Below are 24,830 nucleotides of genomic sequence, written 5' to 3' on the forward strand. Positions count from 1 at the left end.
TCTTGGTCTTCCTGTGTTTCTTCTTGGTCTTCCTTCGTTTCTTCTTTGCACTTCTCTATCTCTTCTTGACTCATGTACATCTCTTCTCGGCTTTTCTTCAGCTCTTTTGTGAATTTTTCCCTCTCTTTTTGGTTTATCTTCATTTCTTCTTGTTCAATATTCTTTACTTTGTAACTCATCTTCACTACTTCTATGCTTTTCTTCAGCTCTTCTTTCATCTTCATGTCCTGGCTGTTCTCCTCTCCTTGGCTAATGTCCTCTTCGCAGTGTTCTTCGCTGTTCTCTTCGCTGTTCTCTTCACTGTTCTCTTGGCAGGTCTCCTCTTCGCTGGTCTTCTCTTCGCTAGTCTTCTTTTCGCTAGTCTTCTCTTTGTGGTTCTTCTCTTCACTGTTATTCTCTTCACTGTTCTCTTCTTGGCTGGTCTTCATTTCTCTGTTCTTCTCTTCGCCGTGCTTCTCCTGACCGGTCTTCTGTTCGCCGTTCTTCTCTTCGCTGTTTTTCTCTTGGCTGTTCTTCCCTTCTATGCTTAACTTCACTTCGGTCTTCATTTCATTCCTCATTTCTTCTTGGCCATGCTTCAGTTCTTCCTGACCCTTCTTCATTTCCTCTAGGCTATTATTTGACCCGCTCTTCTTTTCTTCATGGTGGTTCTTACTCTCCTTCCTTCCACTCTTAATTTCTTCCGTAAATTTCTTTATACTGGTTACCATTTCTTCCTTAAAGTTCTTTGTACTAGATACCATTTCTTCCTTAAAGTTCTTCATACTGGCTAACATTTCTTCCTGACCCTTCTTCATCTCGTCCAGCCTATTCTCCATTTTCTCCTGGCTACTCTTCATCTCGTCCAGCCTATTCTCCATTTTCTCCTGGCCATTCTTCATTTCTTCCCTGTTACTCTTCATTTCATTCTTCATTTCTTCCTGGCCACTCTTCAGTTCGGCCAAGAATGCCAGGACATTCTTAAGCTCATCGGCAGCCATCTTTCTTGTCTACAAGCCTAAATATTTTTTTTTCTAATACTGTTATTAATTTTAAATGACCTAGCCGAACCTTCTAATTTAACTAACAATAACTCTATTACATTCAAAACTAACACTGACTACAGTATACTCAAACTAACTGTAGAAAATTTCAAATTCACTGAAGTTCTAAACACTAACTATATTCTCGTAAACTAAATTCTATCCTTAACTTTTAATCTAATACTGTAACTGAATCCTAAATCTATTAATTAGGGCTATCCCACTTCTGACACCAAAATGTTACGATTTACCTGCGGGGGTTCGTAAAGGATAGCCCAATCAATAGATTTTATTTCACACACACAGTTTTATTTATTACCACTACTTGTCACTTACAATTAATCTTCTAAGATGGCAAATAATTAACTACACTTAAAGAAATGTCTATTCTCCAGTCACTCGTTCCACACACCTCGCTGGGCCGCACCTCTGGCGCAACTCTCGCCGCAGCACCCCTCGTGGGTCTCCGCCGCGGGACTCCGTCGCCGCACTCCGCCGCCGCCGTCACACCCTTCGCCGAGATCCCACTCGACGACTCGCTCGCCACTTCACTCGGGACTCCGCCGCGCCCGCGACTCTATCGCCCGGAAACTCCCGACTCCACTGAACTCACTCACTCCCTGCCCTGGAACCTTCGTCCAGGGACTTCGCCACTCTGCCGCACCCGCGGCACTATCGCCCGGAAACTCCGCCGCGGGAGAACTCACTCAGTCACCGACTGACTGACTGACTGCCCTGGAACCTTCGTCCAAGGACTTCGCCACTCTGCCGCACCCGCGGCACTATCGCCCGGAAACTCCGCAGCGGGAGAACTCCCCACTCACTGACTGACTCGAAGGTCGGCCCAACCTCCTTAAATATCCCTTGGGTTCCCGTCCAGAACAATCGGGCATGTCTCCGAGATATCGCGCGACCTTCGTCGTCGAAATGCCCAGAAACGCGTCGTGAGTCCTCGAAGGACGCGGTGGCTGCTCTAAGAACGCCGATAAAGGCGTCTGAGTCCTTTTATTCCGCAGTGCGGCCTCTTTTAAGTAACCCGATCTGAGGCAGGTGCGCGCTGCGACGGTCAGGATGTCGCGCGACAGTATGACACGAGATACCAGGGAGAGGATGCGGGTGGAAGGGGGCGCAGACAGGCCGAACGAGCGTGGCGACGCCAGCACTGCAGCCAAGCGCGATCGTAACAATATCAATAAAAAACATTTGCTTGAATTTTTTCAACTACACAACCGCTTGTGTGATAAACCTACACTTAAACACTTTCATTACAAAGCCAACTAAAAAATAAAACCATTAAACAAAAATTTACAAATGAATTAATGAAACGGATCTGTTATATAGCAAGTGCAATTTTTATTACGGAAAAGCTATCATCAATTGTGATTATTTTTAATAGTTAAAAATGTATAAAAAGTCCAAACAAGAATTTGTGCTTAAAATTTTGAGATTCTTTTCCGTTTGGTGGTAAACCATAATCGATGATTTTATGTAAACCAAAAAAAAAAATTACATCGAAGAATGCGAAATAATCACACTTCACTTCTACGTGATCGGTGCTCTGAGCGGCAGTGTGTGGCAGTTGATACTTCTAGGTCTTGGACGAAGTGGTCGCTCCGGATGCTCAGAGTTGGGCCCACGGGGCAGAGGTAACCTCTACGTGAACGATGCTCCATGGAAGCGGGGACTGTGGTGACCTCTACGTGGAAGATGCTCCATGGAAGCGGGGACTGTGGGTGGACGATGCTCTATGGAAGCGGGGACTGTGGTGACCTCTACGTGGACGATGCTCTATGGAAGTGGGGACTGCGTGGACGATGCTCTATGGAAGTGTGACTGTGTTCCTTGCAGACGGTGGGCCACGTGAGCGGCGCGCACGTGAACCCTGCGGTGACGTGCGGCATGCTGGTGACGGGCAACATCACCGTGCTCAAGGGCCTGCTGTACATCGTGGTGCAGTGCGTGGGCGCCATCACGGGCACCGCCGTGCTCAAGGTGGGTGTCTCTCACACGCGAGGAACCGTGGAGGAGTTCTGGGTCTGACGGGAGGCAGACGTATCGTGTGAACCTAAAGTGAGGAATGATTGAGTCTTCCGGTTGATGACGGCAGTTCCTTCTCTGGGGTACCCATCCCAGAGAAAGAAACACATCTGCTCGCTGTTCGAACCCCGTATCGTAGTTTCAACGGAAGCCGGACACAACATACTGCACATGTCCAAAACATTCCACCTCTTTTATCTCCACATCCCCGTAAGGTTTCGATTCATTGATACCCTTACAAGCCTTACAGCCACCATCCCCGAGGAACTGTATGTAAGGTACGTCCCTTTACAGTAGAGAGCGCCCGAAAATTCCACAGTAGCATCAGCTTCCCTTCGTCCAGTAGTCCCATCATAGTTTTACTGTAATTTCGTGTGCTCGTCACTTGTGTTTACATCATAGCAATAGATGCATTTTTTTTTAGAGTCTCAAAATAAGTTAATTTACCTGTGTCACTTTTGCCAGTATCCATGTAGTAATGAACGCATTGCCATATAATCTGGTCTGCACACTTTGCGCACCTTCAAGTCTCATTCAAGTGAGACACACCGAATGACATATCATTCAAATGTACGAATTATTCGCTTGCAGATTGTGGCCAAATAATTGTGCTAGGATTACACGACTATTAACTGCATCTAACTTAGCATCATGGGGATGACAGTAACCATTGGGGGCTCATTGATGTAAGTGACTTATATACCATGCTAGTGGCTTTTCCTTTTTGCTATTAGCTATCGCCTCTTTTTTGGTGTATGTGCTAGCCAACTTCTGTCAAAGAGGTCTTCCTCGGTCTTTCGCTTTCAACTTAACACTCGTTGGCTTTTTAGCTTCTTTTTCGATGTAATGAATTACTCCCTCTGAACTGGGTTACATAAGAATCATTTCTAACTCTACTCACTGTTTTTAACTGGCTTTAAAAAGTAACTCAGATCTGTGAACAGGAGTGTAGTTCAGTATAAAGCATATATCTTGAAAGACTACACTGCTTACATTAAGGTATAGAAATTTAATTTGCCGACAAAATGGTGATGTTAAAAAAAATCAAATCATTATTCACACTTCATTTTTTTCAGACTATGGCATACCTAAAAGTAGAGTAAATTTTGATAAGAATTTCATTTTAATGGTTTCTTAAGATAAACAAACTAATGTAGGGTAAACGTGAACGTTCGAACAACTGACAGCTGCCAACTTCACTTGCAGTGAGATTCGTCCTTGTTGAAGTATGTTGGTGGGTAGATAGCTACACTTGAACAACTTCACATCATGTCATGAGACAGTTCCCAACTGCTCTTTCAGTGAGGTGTGCCCTTGTTGAAGTATGATGGTGATCAGGTAGAGACACTTGAACCACCTCATGCATGGGCGTCGCAACCGGGGGGACGGGGGGGGGACACGTCCCCCCAATAATAAAAGTCTTCCATTTCGTCCCCTCCAATAATATATTTAGTTTCGTAGTTATATTATTAATATGATTTCTGTGATATAACCCATATGTTGCGCATGGTGAATTTAGTCCAATCGTGGTAATGTGGGCACTGTGTTTTTACAAATTTGTTCTCTGAAAATATTTTTTATAAAAAATAAATTATATATCGCAACCAACTATAATTAGAATATTTAGGAAAGAAAAATGCCTAAAAACCACCTTTTTGCACCTTCAAACCCCAAATTTTCCCGAGGGAAGGACCCCCGGTCCCCCCGCTTTTTTCCCAGGGGATCGATATTCCTCAACAACTAAATCAATTGCAGTTTCCCCCCCCCCCCCCAAAAAATATATCCTTGCGACGCCCATGATGTCATGAGACAGTTGCCAACTCCACGCGCAGTTAAGGAGGACGGAGGTAGCGAGCTGCAGTGACGGAGGGCTTGTGTCCCGCGCAGGCGCTGACTCCCGAGAGCTTCCAGAGCACCCTGGGCACGACGCAGGTCAAGCCGGAGCTGACGCCGCTGCAGGGCTTCGGCATCGAGTTCTTCCTGGGCTTCATCCTGCTGCTCGTGGTGTTCGGCGTGTGCGACACCAACCGCGGCGACACCAAGGGCTTCGCGCCTCTTGCCATCGGCCTCACCATCACGCTGGGGCACCTGGTGGCGGTGAGTATGAGGTCTACTGGGAGCGAACCTCACAATTGTGGCACGTTAACATTAACTCTCACAACTCTACTGGGAGCGAACCTCACAATTGTGGCACGTTAACATTAACTCTCACAACTCTACTGGGAGCGAACCTCACAGTTGTGGCACGTTAACATTAACTCTCACAACTCTACTGGGAGCGAACCTCACAGTTGTGGCACGTTAACATTAACTCTCACAACTCTACTGGGAGCGAACCTCACAGTTGTGGCACGTTAACATTAACTCTCACAACTCTACTGGGAGCGAACCTCACAATTGTGGCACGTTAACATTAACTCTCACAACTCTACTGGGAGCGAACCTCACAATTATTGTGTCACTTCACCTTTTCGAAGTACCTTTTCCAAAAACACGCCTAGGAGTAATACAGTGGATTCATGGTAAACACGCTTTAACATTCGTAAATGTGTAGATAATGTTTCCACATCATGTTTAGGAATGTCAACAAGATGTTTCAGTTTTAGCGATACTCAGAACACGTCTCCTACCAAGGCGATCTGTTCGCAAGTGTGAAAGTTGGTGGACTTTACTGTGAGCCGACAGGTGTAAATTGAAGTAGTACTCCTCCATTTACCCCACTTCACTTTCATCCCATTGCCGTTATTGTCTCTACTGACCTCTATAGGATTTTGAGCTTATTCATTCATGCTGGATACATGGTGGTTCTCTTTGTTTATTTTTTTTATTCCACCTCTCATATAATATCCACAAATATTCTAAATCCTTTAAATTATTTCCCCCCCCCCCCCCCCCTTCTTCTATAAACCAAATAACGTCCTGGCTACGGCAATGTCTTGCACCATGCACTGAATACTGGAAGCCTGGTGACGTTGTACATTTTACTATACTGTATGCAAATCAATGCCATCAATCTATAAGCATTATAAATTATTATACCTGTAAACTAAGCATTATTCAGTGGCTTGTCAGTCATGGAGCTTCCAGATGCCTTGTGCAAACTCAGGAGGTATACTTAAAGGGCGCGCGGGGGTTAAAATAACTGTTATCTGATGTGAATACGGCTGTCTTTCGTTGGAAGGGACGTCTCAATGTATACATAACATGGGAATGTACACATGTAGCGGTTTCGATGCAAAAATTATAGTGCTTGTCAAATTAATCACAAACGTAATGTTTGACTGGAAAGAAGTCAATAATATATTTACATGTTCAAATTTCATCGTGGTTGAAAGAAAACTACTAAACAAATAAAAAAAGTGTGCAGTGGCCTAAATCCGGTGGCAGCCAAAGTGTCCGCGCAGAGCAAACAGCAGCTTACATTACCCTGGTTGTGTTATCATTAATAATTTTAATTAATCATCTACAAATAAATGTGTTAAACCACTTGAAACTAGTTAGAAAATCGGGAAATATATCTAAAATCTGCTGAATTATGATGCTGGGAACAAAACTTTGGTTTCATATGTTTATTACGTAATAGTAAAATAAAGTGAGCACTGACATTTTAATGTTAATGAAACATTTACATAAAGTAACAAGCCAAATTATTGTAGCCTTGAATGTAATATACGTGTACATATAACCCAAACAAATAAAAATGTTTACTTACAATAGCCATATTATCATTTGTTTAATGTAATTATTATAAAATCTAACTAAGAAGTTGGATTTTATATTTGCCGTGAAGAAAAGGATTTTACACTGTGCAACATTACACTAAATTACTTTATAAATTTATCATTATTTTAAGACACGCTCTTTCGACATATACTAGCATTTTCGAATTTCAATTACAAACAAATGGTAGTGAAAAAAAAACTAATATTTCCGTAAAGCCACGTCATGAACTGCGACTTAGACTTAAATGTGTTGCGGAAAATTAATTCAGAAGGGATTGACCCAATAACTAACTAATACTAAACACAGACAAGTAAAATTTTACTTTTAAAATAGTTTAATTGCTATACGATCTCCTTTCTAACGCTTTTTCCACTCGGCACATCCCTGAACATTCTCTATTAAGCGCTCTGCTGCTTTAGCGCCTATAAGGAATGCAACCAGTATCACTCTCTTGGGCTCATGGTTGCCTATGCACAAAACACGCGCAACGCACTTTCGATGCATTGCAGACATTTGAATAACATGAATACGTAGAAAAGTAATTGAGCTTTCATAGCCTCACTAGCTCGTGCATTAAGTGCTCCAGCTTCTTAATGTGTGGAAGTCTTCAGATCGAATTTATTCTTTACTTCGTAATATTAAACTGTAAATATGTATTGTTATGGATAAATAGTTTAAAATGTATGCATATTTCATTTTTTACCAAAAAAATTATTTTAAAGCGTACAATATCAAATATTTACTTCTAAAGATTAAATAAATTTGTTTTATTTTTACAAAAAATAAATTGCTTAAATTGCTTTTAAGTAAATCGAAACCGTAAGTGGTTATTTGGTGGTAAGAAATATATATATGTTTTGCTGTATTGAGCATTTTGTTATTATAAGCACTTGATCACTAGAAATTATTTTAAAAAAATAAAGCTAGGCGGGTGGAAAATTCCCTGATTTTAACAATTCTAATGCGTTGATTATAAAGTAATTAAAGACGTATGATTTTTTTTTTTTTTTGCTTTAGCGATGTTATTTCAAACTTTATATCTGTGTTTTTCTTTAATCATGTGACACAAGTACTTTATTTTATTCATCTTAAACGACTACAGTAGTATATAATAGGGGCGCCGAGCGCACGGCTTCTGGCTGTGGTGCCGGTGCCGGTGTCCGCCATCTTGGATTGTGACGTCACGGCGGCCATCTTGTATGAGTGTAACGGGACACAGCGTAACGGGACAAGTTTGACCTTGACCTTTGACCCTCAAAATTCGCCAAAATTGGGCAAAATTTTCCCAAAATTCCTCAAAAATCACCAAAATTTCCATTTCTGTGGAAAAAAGTTCCGCCAAAAAATCTCAAAAAATTCCTCAATTCGAAAATCAGGATTTCGAAAATCCTCAAAAGTCGTTTTGCCCTAGAAAGAACCCTAATTCCTAAAACTGGCTTAAAACTCCTAAGAGATAGCCGCTTATAAGCCATTTCTAGGAATAAGGATACCATGACCGCCATCTTGGATTATGTCGTCACCGATGCATTTTTTGTTACGGCCGCCATCTTTAACTTTTTTATTTATTATCCGATTTTAATAAAATATTTTTTAAAAATTATAAAAAAAAATTAAATAATAAAATTTTAATAAAACATTTATAAAAAACAAACATTAACGACACGGAGTTCGGAGTCCTCGGTTCGAACCCGGTGAGGGCAAAAAAAATTAAAAATGGCGACAGGCTCCTTTCTTAATGGTGGCTGCAGGCAGACTGACTCCCACCACTTTTCTTAAAGCAGATATATCGTCACCTAGTATGACGTCATGTCCGCCATCTTGTCTTCGTTGCTGGAGACCACCATCTTGTTTTCGTCGGCGAGAGTGCGCTGACGCCATGTTAGTTTAGTTCTTATCCGCTAGAGTGCAGTAATCATTTATTACTAAGGTGCCCGCCATCTTGTCATTTGGCCGCCATCTTGAAAATCCGTAATTATTTAGCTAGAAATTCGGGAAAAATTTCTAAATTCGTTAAATAAATCACTCATTAATTTACATATTGATTCGATCCGCTCCTGTCCTTGGTTCGATACTTGATCGATGCAATAATGTTTAATTTTATGTAAAAAATAATAATTTCAATAAACCATGTTCAACATTCGTAAAGAGACTCTAAATCCTCTACGACCACCATCCTATCAGACATCAAGACCACCATATTGGAAATGCGTAATTTTAATGCTAGAGATCCGGGAAAAAGTTCAGAAATCATTAAATAAATTTCAAATCAATAAACTGATTAATTAGATTGACTAAGGTCCTTGGTACGATCCCAGGCCGATACAAAACAACTTTAATATTTTAAAAAAGCACCACTAAAGTGTAAGGTTCGAGGAATTAAACACCGCAAGTTCTTTTACAAACATAATATTTATTACATAATTTCTATTCTACTACAGGATCACTTACGAAAGCCAGCAATCTTATAATCATTTAGTTCCGCAGCGGTGTGAAATGACTAATTCTTAGCTCCAATCGGTTTATACTAGACAGAGTCCAGCCAGAACCTTTACAGACATAGTCCACCTTTTCTTGACAGAGTTTCTGGATACCGTTTTTAACAGTTTGCTTCACATCGTTAGAACTGTAAATTACTGCAGCCGATGTCTTGAATGCACACTTCTTCACTTTGTCATCGAACGGATATGGCTTTCCATATATACAGTCCAACCACAAGTTATATTTCAAAGGTCCGTTTGTTGCTACATCATCAGTAAGCTGATTGATTATCTTCTGTCTGATATCGTCAAGAAAATTACAAATGTCCTTCGACTCACCGAACGTATTTAGATAATAGTAGTCTTTCAAAGTTCCACGAAATGCAGACTGCGCCAAGTAGAAGCCATTATCGTTCACTTGTAATGCTCCGAACACAGTCTTAGGTTTATTTCCATGTTCAGACGTCATAACAATCGGTTGCTAGGCATCTGTTTTTTTGGTTGTACGCTTTCGTGTCTCCAATCTAAAGCGAGGAGCCGAAATGTCGGCAGGTAGTTCAGCAGTAGGAGCACAGACTCCACCTTTACATTTTTTCGCATGATGTCGCAAACTGTCAATTCGAGTAAACCATTTAAGGCACTCATCACATCGAAACTTCATGCGAGAAGGATTCTTCGTGCATTTGCTCCGCTCATGTCTTCGTGCATCATGGGAAAATGCGAACGACGTATCACAGTAGCTGCAAGGATACCGTGGTGATGAAGACGATCCTTTCAGACTCGATCCAGATACAGACATTGCAACAGTAGTACCATTTCCAGGCATTCTCTTATGCACATCGATGCATCGTTGTTGCGCCGAAACCTTTACTTTCTGCCGCACAGCAGGACCTTTGCATGTCTTCATGTGCGTTTTCATATTATCTTTTCTGGCAAACTGCTTATGACATTTCTCACAAACAAACATTTTACGATATAGGTTCTTGGCACATTCGCTCCTCTCGTGTCGCCGGGCATTGCTGTTGTTTGAGAAAATCTTGTCGCAGTAACAGCACCGATGTTCGCTAGTTGTCAAATCAGCATCCATTGAAGTCTCCATCGAGGTCGTATCGTCGATCGTCGTGGTTTCCTGCACATCCAGCTCAGTAGTCATTAAGCTATCTTCTGCTGGTGGTATCACATCTGTTGAAATCTCCTCCAATGTCGACGTCGTCGTCGTTGCCAACGGGATCTGCTCCACCATTGTCGTCGCTGACGTCAAGGTTCCCGTAGACGATGGTACAACGTCCATCGAGTTCGGCGTTAAAGTCGGTAAAGATGCCATCGAGTTCTCAAGAACAGGTAATTACACGACTTATGCACCAGATGAAATAATCTAGGTGATCCTTACACCGTCGACGACAGTAACAAACTGAGCGACCTGCTGTCTAGGACTCGCTTATATACATGCACCGGATGGAATAATACGCAAGTCAAATCAAGAACCATTTACTATAATACTAGAGTCAAAACAACATTAAAAATAGAAGGACCATCAACGAAAAGGCAGCACATTTGGAAGCACCGACAACGAAAAGGCAGCACATTTGGAAGCACCGACTACGAAAAGGCAGCACATTTGGAAGCACCGACTACGAAAAGGCAGCACATTTGGAAGCACCGACTACGAAAAGGCAGCACATTTGGAAGCACCGACAACGAAAAGGCAGCACATTTGCAAGCACCGACAACGAAAAGGCAGCACATTTGGAAGCACCGACAACGAAAAGGCAGCACATTTGGAAGCACCGACAACGAAAAGGCAGCACATTTGGAAGCACCGACAACGAAAAGGCAGCACATTTGGAAGCTCCATCAACAAAAAAAAGGCAAAAAGGAAGCACAAGTTACGAGATCTATGTCTTAGTTAGAAATCAGAATACAAGAAATAAAAACATTAAATTCTTATAATTTAAATTATTTATTTTATTGCTTTACACTATACAAATGCAAGTAAAACAAGCCATTATTGTATGTAGCCAGCATTCCTCAGTTCCTTGAGTATAAAGGATATTTCTTTGATGCACGAATAGTTTCCTGCACAAAGCGAACCATGTAGAAGTCTTAGAAGGTCAACCAATATGTTTGGATCTTTCCACCATCTTCCTTGCACCTTTATAATTATTATGATCTCTGGTGTCTTCCGTTTTACCACCAACCGCAGGGTAACTTTCATGTTTGAGACGGTGATCATCACAAGCTTGATCAGATTTATTTAATATATCACGTCGTTTCCATCGTTTCGGTCTCAGGACACCGCCACATTCTTCAATCTTGGCAGCTTTAGGTGCTTCATCATAGTCTATGTCTTTGTAAACAGCCTCAGAGTCACTGTAACAATCACCGTAGAAGGAATCGTCTTCACCCAATTTACCGTAATAATTCGATGTTGATGATGTTGAAGTGTCTTCATCGTCTTCATGCTTCCTTTTTAGGAGTCCATCATTTTTACAAAGTAGGAAAGATCTACTTGAATTCGGCTGGAATATATTCTCACTTTTCACGTTAAGGATTCTTCCATTGTCTTCATTCTTCCGTAAATCATCAACCTCCTTCAATTTAAGTTCGTTGTCGAGATCGGAAGAGCCAAGAAAATTATTGGCGTAATGCAGATCACTCTTCCTTAGGCTAGTAGATTCATCGTTGTCCTCTAGCCTGTACGCAGGCTTGGCGCTACAAGTTCTGCCATGTCTTTTTAGGCTCTCTCTCCGCGTAAACGACTTGCTACATCTAACACAACTTATCATATTGCGCAGTGGATTTTTAACACAGTCATTCTTCTCGTGTTGTCTTTTATTCTTTCTCAAGATAAACTCTTTACTGCAAAACTTACACCTATGTTCTTTCGATACAGCGTCAGATCCCAAATCGGAATTCATATTAGTTACTGAGACTAACGTCCGATACCAATTGAGTGTTTTAAATTAGATCCAATACTTAAATAGAAATATTTTCATATTTCATCAGCGAGAATTAATATATCTCATGCAAAAGTACTTTATGCATGTAGTTCTGCTTTTCAACAACAGATGTCGCCACATGTTGCTTGCAGGTAAATAATATTTAGTTCTTTTATGCGGGATGCGGGATGCTCACTAACGATCGCAAAAGAAGGATGGCTTCGCTAGACTCCAAGGAAAAGGAAGTTCGTCTTGCATGTTGGTGCTCCACAGATGTCTCATGGCGTAATATTAATTTGACTGAGTAATGATATTTTTTAATTCCACCTGATAAAAATATTGCAAGTTTTGATTTAGTAGCAGAAATTATCGAATTAAATGTAACTCCAAATAAAATGACATGTCTCATTAGTCAAAAAAAAAAAAATCCATGCAGACAGCGGTTTCTCAGAATAGTCAGAAACACTTGAAGAAACCACAGGAATGATTGCAAGAACACGGGAAAAACCATCAAAATACTGACAAGAATAATCAGGAGCACACGGGAAAAACCATCAAAATACTGACAAGAATAATCAGGAGCACACGGAGAAAACCATCATAATATTGACCAGATTAATCAGAAGTACTCGGAGAAAACCACCACATGTTTTCTTTGATATCATAAAATTACAGGAAAAAATATTTAAAAATAAAAATAAATTAATAAAAAAAATACATAAATTTCTGGCTTGTACAAGAACTCTATCTTTGCTCAACAATGATAAGTTTACAAGCTAGCAGAAACTGTTTATGCATTTTTTTTATTAAATTATTTTTATTTTTAAATATTTTTTCCTGTAATTTTATGATATCAAAGAAAACATGTGGTGGTTTTCTCCGAGTACTTCTGATTAATCTGGTCAATATTATGATGGTTTTCTCCGTGTGCTCCTGATTATTCTTGTCAGTATTTTGATGGTTTTTCCCGTGTGCTCCTGATTATTCTTGTCAGTATTTTGATGGTTTTTCCCGTGTTCTTGCAATCATTCCTGTGGTTTCTTCAAGTGTTTCTGACTATTCTGAGAAACCGCTGTCTGCATGGATTTTTTTTTTTTTTGACTAATGAGACATGTCATTTTATTTGGAGTTACATTTAATTCGATAATTTCTGCTACTAAATCAAAACTTGCAATATTTTTATCAGGTGGAATTAAAAAATATCATTACTCAGTCAAATTAATATTACGCCATGAGACATCTGTGGAGCACCAACATGCAAGACGAACTTCCTTTTCCTTGGAGTCTAGCGAAGCCATCCTTCTTTTGCGATCGTTAGTGAGCATCCCGCATCCCGCATAAAAGAACTAAATATTATTTACCTGCAAGCAACATGTGGCGACATCTGTTGTTGAAAAGCAGAACTACATGCATAAAGTACTTTTGCATGAGATATATTAATTCTCGCTGATGAAATATGAAAATATTTCTATTTAAGTATTGGATCTAATTTAAAACACTCAATTGGTATCGGACGTTAGTCTCAGTAACTAATATGAATTCCGATTTGGGATCTGACGCTGTATCGAAAGAACATAGGTGTAAGTTTTGCAGTAAAGAGTTTATCTTGAGAAAGAATAAAAGACAACACGAGAAGAATGACTGTGTTAAAAATCCACTGCGCAATATGATAAGTTGTGTTAGATGTAGCAAGTCGTTTACGCGGAGAGAGAGCCTAAAAAGACATGGCAGAACTTGTAGCGCCAAGCCTGCGTACAGGCTAGAGGACAACGATGAATCTACTAGCCTAAGGAAGAGTGATCTGCATTACGCCAATAATTTTCTTGGCTCTTCCGATCTCGACAACGAACTTAAATTGAAGGAGGTTGATGATTTACGGAAGAATGAAGACAATGGAAGAATCCTTAACGTGAAAAGTGAGAATATATTCCAGCCGAATTCAAGTAGATCTTTCCTACTTTGTAAAAATGATGGACTCCTAAAAAGGAAGCATGAAGACGATGAAGACACTTCAACATCATCAACATCGAATTATTACGGTAAATTGGGTGAAGACGATTCCTTCTACGGTGATTGTTACAGTGACTCTGAGGCTGTTTACAAAGACATAGACTATGATGAAGCACCTAAAGCTGCCAAGATTGAAGAATGTGGCGGTGTCCTGAGACCGAAACGATGGAAACGACGTGATATATTAAATAAATCTGATCAAGCTTGTGATGATCACCGTCTCAAACATGAAAGTTACCCTGAGGTTGGTGGTAAAACGGAAGACACCAGAGATCATAATAATTATAAAGGTGCAAGGAAGATGGTGGTAGAAGAGAATGATTACACATTATGGAAAGATCCAAACATATTGGTTGACCGGCTAAGACTTCTACATGGTTCGCTTTGTGCAGGAAACTATTCGTGCATCAAAGAAATATCCTTCATACTCAAGGAACTGAGGAATGCTGGCTACATACAATAATGGCTTGTTTTACTTGCATTTGTATAGTGTAAAGCAATAAAATAAATAATTTAAATTATAAGAATTTAATGTTTTTATTTCTTGTATTCTGATTTCTAACTAAGACATAGATCTCGTAACTAGTGCTTCCTTTTTGCCTTTTTTTTGTTGATGGAGCTTCCAAATGTGCTGCCTTTTCGTTGTCGGTGCTTCCAAATGTGCTGCCTTTTCGTTGTCGGTGCTTCCAAATGTGCTGCCTTTTCGTTGTCGGTGCTTCCAAATGTGCTGCCTTTTCGTTGTCGGTGCTTGCAAATGTGCTGCCTTTTCGTTGTCGGTGCTTCCAAATGTGCTGCCTTTTCGTAGTCGGTGCTTCCAAATGTGCTGCCTTTTCGTAGTCGGTGCTTCCAAATGTGCTGCCTTTTCGTAGTCGGTGCTTCCAAATGTGCTGCCTTTTCGCTGTCGGTGCTTCCAAATGTGCTGCCTTTTCGTTGATGGTCCTTCTATTTTTAATGTTGTTTTGACTCTAGTATTATAGTAAATGGTTCTTGATTTGACTTGCGTATTATTCCATCCGGTGCATGTATATAAGCGAGTCCTAGACAGCAGGTCGCTCAGTTTGTTACTGTCGTCGACGGTGTAAGGATCACCTAGATTATTTCATCTGGTGCATAAGTCGTGTAATTACCTGTTCTTGAGAACTCGATGGCATCTTTACCGACTTTAACGCCGAACTCGATGGACGTTGTACCATCGTCTACGGGAACCTTGACGTCAGCGACGACAATGGTGGAGCAGATCCCGTTGGCAACGACGACGACGTCGACATTGGAGGAGATTTCAACAGATGTGATACCACCAGCAGAAGATAGCTTAATGACTACTGAGCTGGATGTGCAGGAAACCACGACGATCGACGATACGACCTCGATGGAGACTTCAATGGATGCTGATTTGACAACTAGCGAACATCGGTGCTGTTACTGCGACAAGATTTTCTCAAACAACAGCAATGCCCGGCGACACGAGAGGAGCGAATGTGCCAAGAACCTATATCGTAAAATGTTTGTTTGTGAGAAATGTCATAAGCAGTTTGCCAGAAAAGATAATATGAAAACGCACATGAAGACATGCAAAGGTCCTGCTGTGCGGCAGAAAGTAAAGGTTTCGGCGCAACAACGATGCATCGATGTGCATAAGAGAATGCCTGGAAATGGTACTACTGTTGCAATGTCTGTATCTGGATCGAGTCTGAAAGGATCGTCTTCATCACCACGGTATCCTTGCAGCTACTGTGATACGTCGTTCGCATTTTCCCATGATGCACGAAGACATGAGCGGAGCAAATGCACGAAGAATCCTTCTCGCATGAAGTTTCGATGTGATGAGTGCCTTAAATGGTTTACTCGAATTGACAGTTTGCGACATCATGCGAAAAAATGTAAAGGTGGAGTCTGTGCTCCTACTGCTGAACTACCTGCCGACATTTCGGCTCCTCGCTTTAGATTGGAGACACGAAAGCGTACAACCAAAAAAACAGATGCCTAGCAACCGATTGTTATGACGTCTGAACATGGAAATAAACCTAAGACTGTGTTCGGAGCATTACAAGTGAACGATAATGGCTTCTACTTGGCGCAGTCTGCATTTCGTGGAACTTTGAAAGACTACTATTATCTAAATACGTTCGGTGAGTCGAAGGACATTTGTAATTTTCTTGACGATATCAGACAGAAGATAATCAATCAGCTTACTGATGATGTAGCAACAAACGGACCTTTGAAATATAACTTGTGGTTGGACTGTATATATGGAAAGCCATATCCGTTCGATGACAAAGTGAAGAAGTGTGCATTCAAGACATCGGCTGCAGTAATTTACAGTTCTAACGATGTGAAGCAAACTGTTAAAAACGGTATCCAGAAACTCTGTCAAGAAAAGGTGGACTATGTCTGTAAAGGTTCTGGCTGGACTCTGTCTAGTATAAACCGATTGGAGCTAAGAATTAGTCATTTCACACCGCTGCGGAACTAAATGATTATAAGATTGCTGGCTTTCGTAAGTGATCCTGTAGTAGAATAGAAATTATGTAATAAATATTATGTTTGTAAAAGAACTTGCGGTGTTTAATTCCTCGAACCTTACACTTTAGTGGTGCTTTTTTAAAATATTAAAGTTGTTTTGTATCGGCCTGGGATCGTACCAAGGACCTTAGTCGATCTAATTAATCAGTTTATTGATCGGAAATTTATTTAATGATTTCTGAACTTTTTCCCGGATCTCTAGCATTAAAATTACGCATTTCCAATATGGTGGTCTTGATGTCTGATAGGATGGTGGTCGTAGAGGATTTAGAGTCTCTTTACGAATGTTGAACATGGTTTATTGAAATTATTATTTTTTACATAAAATTAAACATTATTGCATCGATCAAGTATCGAACCAAGGACAGGAGCGGATCGAATCAATATGTAAATTAATGAGTGATTTATTTAACGAATTTAGAAATTTTTCCCGAATTTCTAGCTAAATAATTACGGATTTTCAAGATGGCGGCCAAATGACAAGATGGCGGGCACCTTAGTAATAAATGATTACTGCACTCTAGCGGATAAGAACTAAACTAACATGGCGTCAGCGCACTCTCGCCGACGAAAACAAGATGGTGGTCTCCAGCAACGAAGACAAGATGGCGGACATGACGTCATACTAGGTGACGATATATCTGCTTTAAGAAAAGTGGTGGGAGTCAGTCTGCCTGCAGCCACCATTAAGAAAGGAGCCTGTCGCCATTTTTAATTTTTTTTGCCCTCACCGGGTTCGAACCGAGGACTCCGAACTCCGTGTCGTTAATGTTTGTTTTTTATAAATGTTTTATTAAAATTTTATTATTTATTTTTTTTTATAATTTTTAAAAAATATTTTATTAAAATCGGATAATAAATAAAAAAGTTAAAGATGGCGGCCGTAACGAAAAATGCATCGGTGACGACATAATCCAAGATGGCGGTCATGGTATCCTTATTCCTAGAAATGGCTTATAAGCGGCTATCTCTTAGGAGTTTTAAGCCAGTTTTAGGAATTAGGGTTCTTTCTAGGGCAAAACGACTTTTGAGGATTTTCGAAATCCTGATTTTCGAATTGAGGAATTTTTTGAGATTTTTTGGCGGAACTTTTTTCCACAGAAATGGAAATTTTGGCGATTTTTGAGGAATTTTGGGCAAATTTTGCCCAATTTTGGCGAATTTTGAGGGTCAAAGGTCAAGGTCAAACTTGTCCCGTTACGCTGTGTCCCGTTACACTCATACAAGATGGCCGCCGTGACGTCACAATCCAAGATGGCGGACACCGGCACCGGCACCACAGCCAGAAGCCGTGCGCTCGGCGCCCCTATTATATACTGACTACACCTAAACAAAACTACACCAACATCGTTTTATTCAAATGCATGTTACGTGCTGAAACAATCGATCATTCTTTCAACCTGGTGTAACTACACATATAACAAACAACATATGCACCTGTTTTTAAGGACATAGGGCTGGGTAATGTAAGAAAATACATAGCGTGCACTATTTATAATTGCAAGTGAATATCGGTTGTCTAAGAATGAAAATCACACATCTTAAAGAATCATCTTAGAATAATTGTGAAAATTGTAATAACATTGTAAAAGTTATATTTTGTTTTTAGTTTCTGTATATAACTTTATATGGGTAGCTTCATTTGCCAAAATGTATATGATACCGAGGGGAAAATAAATGTCAGCTTTATTATTTAAGATTTTCATTTAAGGGAAAATGTAATAAAAAATAACTAAAATTTATTTTCTGTTATTTTATAACTTATGGATAGCCTAACATAAATAACAATTAATAATCTATCAAAACGAAACTAATTGTTGGCAATAGTACAGATTATTTTAATTTATTGGCATAATATATTTTATTTATTGTGTTTATGTAATGTATAAATGATAATGTACGTTGGTGCGATTTCTTTTGTCTCTGGAAAGTAAATGAAGTCTCCCAGTTATTTTTTAGCATTCGCTAAATTTACTGATGTTGATATAGTCTGTTGTCTGTGTAAATATGGCATGTTTTTTTTAAAATAGCCAACTAAATTTGTGAACTTATATTGCATTTAATTGGCAGCAGATATATTTTATTCAATTCTTTTTTGTTTAAAAATTATTTTTATGGCTCATCATAATTTTTATATATTTATAAATGAATCTCAGAAATACTCAATAATTTATCTAAGAGTGTCTTAAGTGATCGTGACGTGACTATACGACTTGAAGTCTAAAATCATAACATTTAGTCAAATACGCGTTAAAATATGTTTACTACAACATAAATTACATTTTCTTTTCTAACATTAAAATAAGAATTGGCAACTAAAAACAAAACTGGGAATTGTTAGAAATTACAGAAAAATTGCAAATATAATTCAGCCGAACTTAGTTATTAATGGTTCACGGTAATAATATAAATATAAATAATCATAACGGCCATAAAACTTAAATTACTTATTTTTATAACCAATGAAATATTTGCTTTTCATTAAAACCGTTTTCGTAAAAATTACTTTATTTGAACAAATGTAATAGTTGTAAGGATTTCCGACACTCTGTCTAATCGCTGTATATGTGTTCGACTGGTGTCGGAGCTCGCTGAGGCGATGATGAATGAACGCATGGTTCGCAGATCGACTTCACCGGGTCCAGCATGAACCCGGCTCGGAGTCTCGGCTCGGCTGTTCTGTCCGGCGTGTGGGAGAACCACTGGGTGAGTCGCCTCGCCGGCCACTGGTCAGAGACACAGGGTGCCCTAGAGTGCCTGCTGGCACACGGCTGCTGGGGCTGGCCAACTGTGCTCGCATAGCATGAGTCTGCTCGAGGGGCGGATCCAGAATCATGGTCAAAGGAGGACCAAATCGAATTTTTTTAATATAATTTTAGTACTTTTAGAATTTAAGTATTTAGTTGGTTTTATTTGTAGTTCAAAAACGTCCTGTTATCTATAGCACTGCGGTAAAATAACACTTAAGTAAGTTCGGAGAAACTATGGTAATGAATTAGGAGAAAATTAAATATATATCTATTCAGGGTTCAGGGGAGGGCCATGCCGTATGTCCCCCCCCCCCCCCTCACCACTCTGGATCCGCCAGTGAGCCTGCTAGATGTGCACACAATTCGCTTTGCAGTGGAATGTCACTAGTGCAAGGATTTTTTTAAATCTGTTTTCAACCTTTTGATATCAATAAGAAATTTGAATCTAAAACAGTTAGTTTTCTACAGAGTATTTAATGCTTAGTGAAAATAACCATTAGTGGCTTTTGATACATCACAGTGAATTGAAAAGCAAGCATTTTCCAAAGAAATAAAAATTTGGTAATTTGAGACATTATTAAAATTTAAACGAATCATACAGTAGCAATGACTAGTGAAATTATTAATGTATTCGTTTGCATCCAAAAATCTTTATATTACAGATAGCACCTTGAAATGCATTCATGTGAGTAACACCTGGTTGGGCAACATAATATGACTTACTTTTTTTTTCATTAAGGTGTAATATTGTCAGTAACAATTGCTATTGCTACAGTAAGTAAAACAAGATGTGTTAAACTTAAATCGGTTTACATATGGCTTAACAAAAATTAATGTTTTGCTGTAAGAATATATATTGTTCGTCTAACTGAATCTCATATTTAACAAATATATAAATGTCCATCAAATAAAATAAACAGTTAAGCAAAAAATTTGGTTTTGAAACAAAAAGAGAAAAGTTTCCTATAAGAATATTTCTGTGTGAATAAACTTTACTTCACACAAAGCACTAATGATTGAGTAGTGTGAAACATGGGTTCTACTCGGTGCAAGTGCGTGCTGGTGACAAGACGCTGACGGACGTGTGTGTGGCAGGTGTACTGGCTGGGGCCGATCCTGGGAGGAGTGGCAGCGGCGCTGATCTACAAGCACGCCTTCTCCGCCCCCGTCGTGGAGGTGGCCGAGTACAGCCTTGTGCAGGTAGGCCTCCAGCCCTGCTTGCTCCCGCCACGTTCCTCATTCCTCTCACCCCTTCACACAGTCCAACACAACCACATCCACACCTCAACAGCCCTGCTTCCTCCCACCACGTTCCTCACATACCATTTACATTCCTCTCACTCCTTCACACAGCAGGTAGGCCTCTTGCCCTGCTCGCTCCCGCCACGTTCCTCATTCCTCTCACCCCTTCACACAGTCCAACACAACCACAGCTAGACCTCAACAGCCCTGCTTGCTTCTGCCCCGTTCCTCTCCCCCTTCACACATTAGTCCAACACAACCACAGCTAGACCTCAACAGCCCTGCTTGCTCCCGCCACGTTCTTATCGTACCAACACATTCATCTCACCCCTTCACACATTAGTCCAACACAACCACAGCTAGACCTCAACAGCCCTGCTTGCTTCTGCCCCGTTCCTCTCCCCCTTCACACATTAGTCCAACACAACCACAGCTAGACCTCAACAGCCCTGCTTGCTCCCGCCACGTTCTTATCGTACCAACACATTCATCTCACCCCTTCACACATTAGTCCAACACAACCACAGCTAGACCTCAACAGCCCTGCTTGCTTCTGCCCCGTTCCTCTCCCCCTTCACACATTAGTCCAACACAACCACAGCTAGACCTCAACAGCCCTGCTTGCTCCCGCCACGTTCTTATCGTACCAACACATTCATCTCACCCCTTCACACATTATTCCAACACAACCACAGCTAGACCTCAACAGCCCTGCTTGCTCGCACCACATTCCTCACATACCACTTTCATTCCTCTCACCCCTTCACACATTAGTCCAACACAACCACAGCTAGACGTCAACAGCCCTGCTTGCTCGCACCACGTTCCTCATATACCATTTACATTCCTCTCACCCCTTCACACATTAGTCCAACACAACCACAGCTAGACCTCAACATCCCTGCTTGCTCCCACCATGTTCCACACATACCACTTACATTCCTCTCACCCCTTCACACATTAGTCCAACACAACCACAGCTAGACCTCAACATCCCTGCTTGCTCGCACCACATTCCTCACATACCACTTACATTCCTCTCACCCCTTCACACATTAGTCCAACACAACCACAGCTAGACCTCAACATCCCTGCTTGCTCGCCCCACATTCCTCACATACCACTTACTTAACTTTCACCCCTTCTCACGTTAGTCCAACACAACCACTGCTAGACCTCAACAGCCCTGCTTGCTCGCACCACATTCCTCACATACCACTTACATTCCTCTCACCCCTTCACACATTAGTCCAACACAACCACAGCTAGACCTCAACAACCCTGCTTGCTCGCACCAATTTTCTCTCAGTCCCTTTATTCATACCACATTCCTCACATACCACTTACATTCCTCTCACGCCGGCACACATTAGTCCCACACACCCACAGGCATGGTGCAGACGTTGTAGTGGTAAAAATAGTTTATTAAAATATAGTAGTTTTGTATGATACTCTTTTTCTGTTCTGTTACGCAAGACTCGCGTTACCTGCTCGTGGAAAGAAACGTTATACAAGTTCTAGTTAAATTACGATTCTAAAATTTATATTTAATCTCGTATATACATTTGTTAAAGTTAGGTTTTTTAGCCGTTCCCGAACGTAGCTACGGCCTAACGGCCACAATTATCGTGGACTCTGTTGCCTATTAGGGCTGAACCTAACCTCCGTCCTGTTCCTTTGATGTGACGAAGATATTGAATATCATGCGCATACATTTATGTCATTACATGCACATTAGCAAATAAATTTTAATTTTGCATTCATATTCTTACAAACAAAATGAGACTTTGATTAGTTACAGAGTAGTGACTTTTTGATCAATTAGGTGATAAATTATTACATAAAAATCTCACTGCATAGTTAAACGTTTATTCTCTTTATCAAAAAATTATTTCAATTAATAATTTAGACAAACTTTATGAAAAATTTGATTGATATGTTTTATTAACATTTATCTAAGCTTTGTTATAAATATAATTCCGGTTTAGATCTGTAAATAGGGATTGACTTTTTTTTGCCAGTATAGTTTTACGTTTTACCGTTATAATTTTATACTTCAAATTATATACAGGTTATAGCCTATAAGTGAAATTTAACAAAAAAATTGTTGGTTTGTGTTTAAAGTTTTTTGGTATGATTATAAATTGTTTGGTCATTTCGATTTGCATTCCCCACACGCCCTTCACGACAAGGACACATAAGTGGCGTCAATTAGGGTTTGGCATTTTCTCTTGCTTTGGCTGTACATGCGACCAAGAATTTGTAAAGTAATAATTAGAGATGGGCCAATCAAATTTTTAATTCTCCAAAAAAAAACAGATTCTTAGTATTTTAAGGATATGATATACGAGGAAAAAGATTTGAAGAAATATATTACAGGAATAATATTAGGTCTGTTTCCAAACAAATCGCCTATTATAAAAAAATATATTATGAACTAAACATAAAAATTAACTGAACTAAACGGGACAAAAACAATAAAAATTACAAGTGCTAGATATATTAACTTAACTATAAAAAATAATTATACATTAAAACCAGAAATAAACCAGGTGTTTCATAATAAATACTACGAATTAGTCTCACACGTGACCGTTTACTGGCGAGCATGAAATATAATATTGTATTGTAACTTAAGATGTAATTATGTTTTAGAGGGCTTTACTACTAATAACAATTTTATTTTCAAACATTACTTATAAAACTTACTAAATTTTAAAAAAAACATGATAAGCATAAGAGTTAAGTTTTTTCATTATGAATTCCTCATGTTTAAAATTAAAATTATTAATGACCACAATGAAATGAAATTGTACACTATGTATAAATGTTTTGTTATATGTTTGTTTTCGTGATACATTTCACTTTATAATTAATAAAAAATTATAAAAATTTTCATATAATTAGTTTTAAAATTAATATACTGAAATTGTTACAAATTTTTTATTTTATTTTTTAACCTGAAATTTTAAAACTTTAACTCGAAACCATATTTTCCAACTATTTACCTCTTCAGTTAAGACACACTCTCAAGTTACTGTTATCTAGAGAACAATTTCATAAAATTTATAGTTAAATAATAGCTACCAATTGTTTTATTTGTTTGCAAAGTGAACCATTGCATTATAACTTTTTACACATATTTTTAGTTCTTGTCATTTTATTATACGTTACGTTTTTAGTTATGTTAGTAAATATTGATATGCTTTCATAGTTCCTTTGATAAAAACTGATGGCAATTTTTTACTTTTATCCCAGCTAAAACAGTTCGACGGGAAGAAGGAAGAAGACGGCAACGCATGAAGAAGTGTGAACTAAAACGAGTGCCGGACAGAGACTTGGCCTCTGTAGCCACGCCGAACACATGTTTCACGCGACTGCTTCAAGATTCATCTGCCTGCAAGCGCTCGATTTGCAAAATAATTTGTGTGCGCGCACAGATATGAGGACGAAGTACGACTAGAGTGTGAATCTGTGCTAATTAATGCTGCCATTGTTTTTAGCATATAGTTCAGCTGAAGCCTTCTCATACTAAATTTATAATTTTTTTTCAAATGTACAAAATTTTATTTTTCAGACTTTTAAGTTTTTTTGGTAATTTGTTAGTGGTAAAATATGATACATATCAGTCGCTACCTGCTGGCTCACGCAGCAGACCCTTGTTACAATATTCCTGTGGTTTTTGTTACGTGCATAATGTGCTTTCATCGAAACATATTGTAAAATAATAGGAAAAAAAATATTTATACTAAAATTTTATATCATAAAAAAATATTATTGTATAGTTTACAAACTGTTTTTTTTATTTAATGTGCAAATCATATGAAAACACATTTTTGTACTTTTACTTGTAAACTAAGTATATGTTTATAATATATGTGATGCTACAAATATAAATAATTATTTTCCTTTTATCTTAGTAAATAATTTATTTTACAGACCGTGTCAACACCATAATATTTATATTTTAAACAAATATTTTGTTATACATCGTAACAATCGTTCTATGGTTTACACAGATCTATCTTGAAAAATAATTAAAATTTAAGCAGTCAAGTAAATGCGATTATTTTTTTTTTTTGTTCAGTCAAAACAAAAATTCCAAAA

At 39.2% G+C, this 24,830-nt stretch overlaps 1 protein-coding gene across 1 annotated transcript in view; it reads left to right on the plus strand.

Moving 5' to 3' along the window:
* The window catches only part of LOC134537830 (aquaporin AQPAe.a-like), a 130,705-nt gene extending 106,085 nt beyond the window's left edge, over window positions 1-24,620 (plus strand). Inside the window, exons 3-7 of the mRNA XM_063378681.1 lie at window positions 2,871-3,014; window positions 4,947-5,156; window positions 19,357-19,437; window positions 20,577-20,681; window positions 23,982-24,620. Of these exons, the coding sequence (XP_063234751.1) occupies window positions 2,871-3,014; window positions 4,947-5,156; window positions 19,357-19,437; window positions 20,577-20,681; window positions 23,982-24,026 (585 nt within the window). The 3' untranslated portion in view covers window positions 24,027-24,620. The remainder of the gene's footprint in view (window positions 1-2,870; window positions 3,015-4,946; window positions 5,157-19,356; window positions 19,438-20,576; window positions 20,682-23,981) is intronic.
* The last annotated feature ends 210 nt before the right edge of the window (window positions 24,621-24,830 follow it).

The sequence above is a fragment of the Bacillus rossius genome, chromosome 12 (assembly GCF_032445375.1).
Source record: "Bacillus rossius redtenbacheri isolate Brsri chromosome 12, Brsri_v3, whole genome shotgun sequence".
In the NCBI taxonomy this organism is placed as follows: Eukaryota; Metazoa; Arthropoda; class Insecta; order Phasmatodea; family Bacillidae; genus Bacillus; species Bacillus rossius.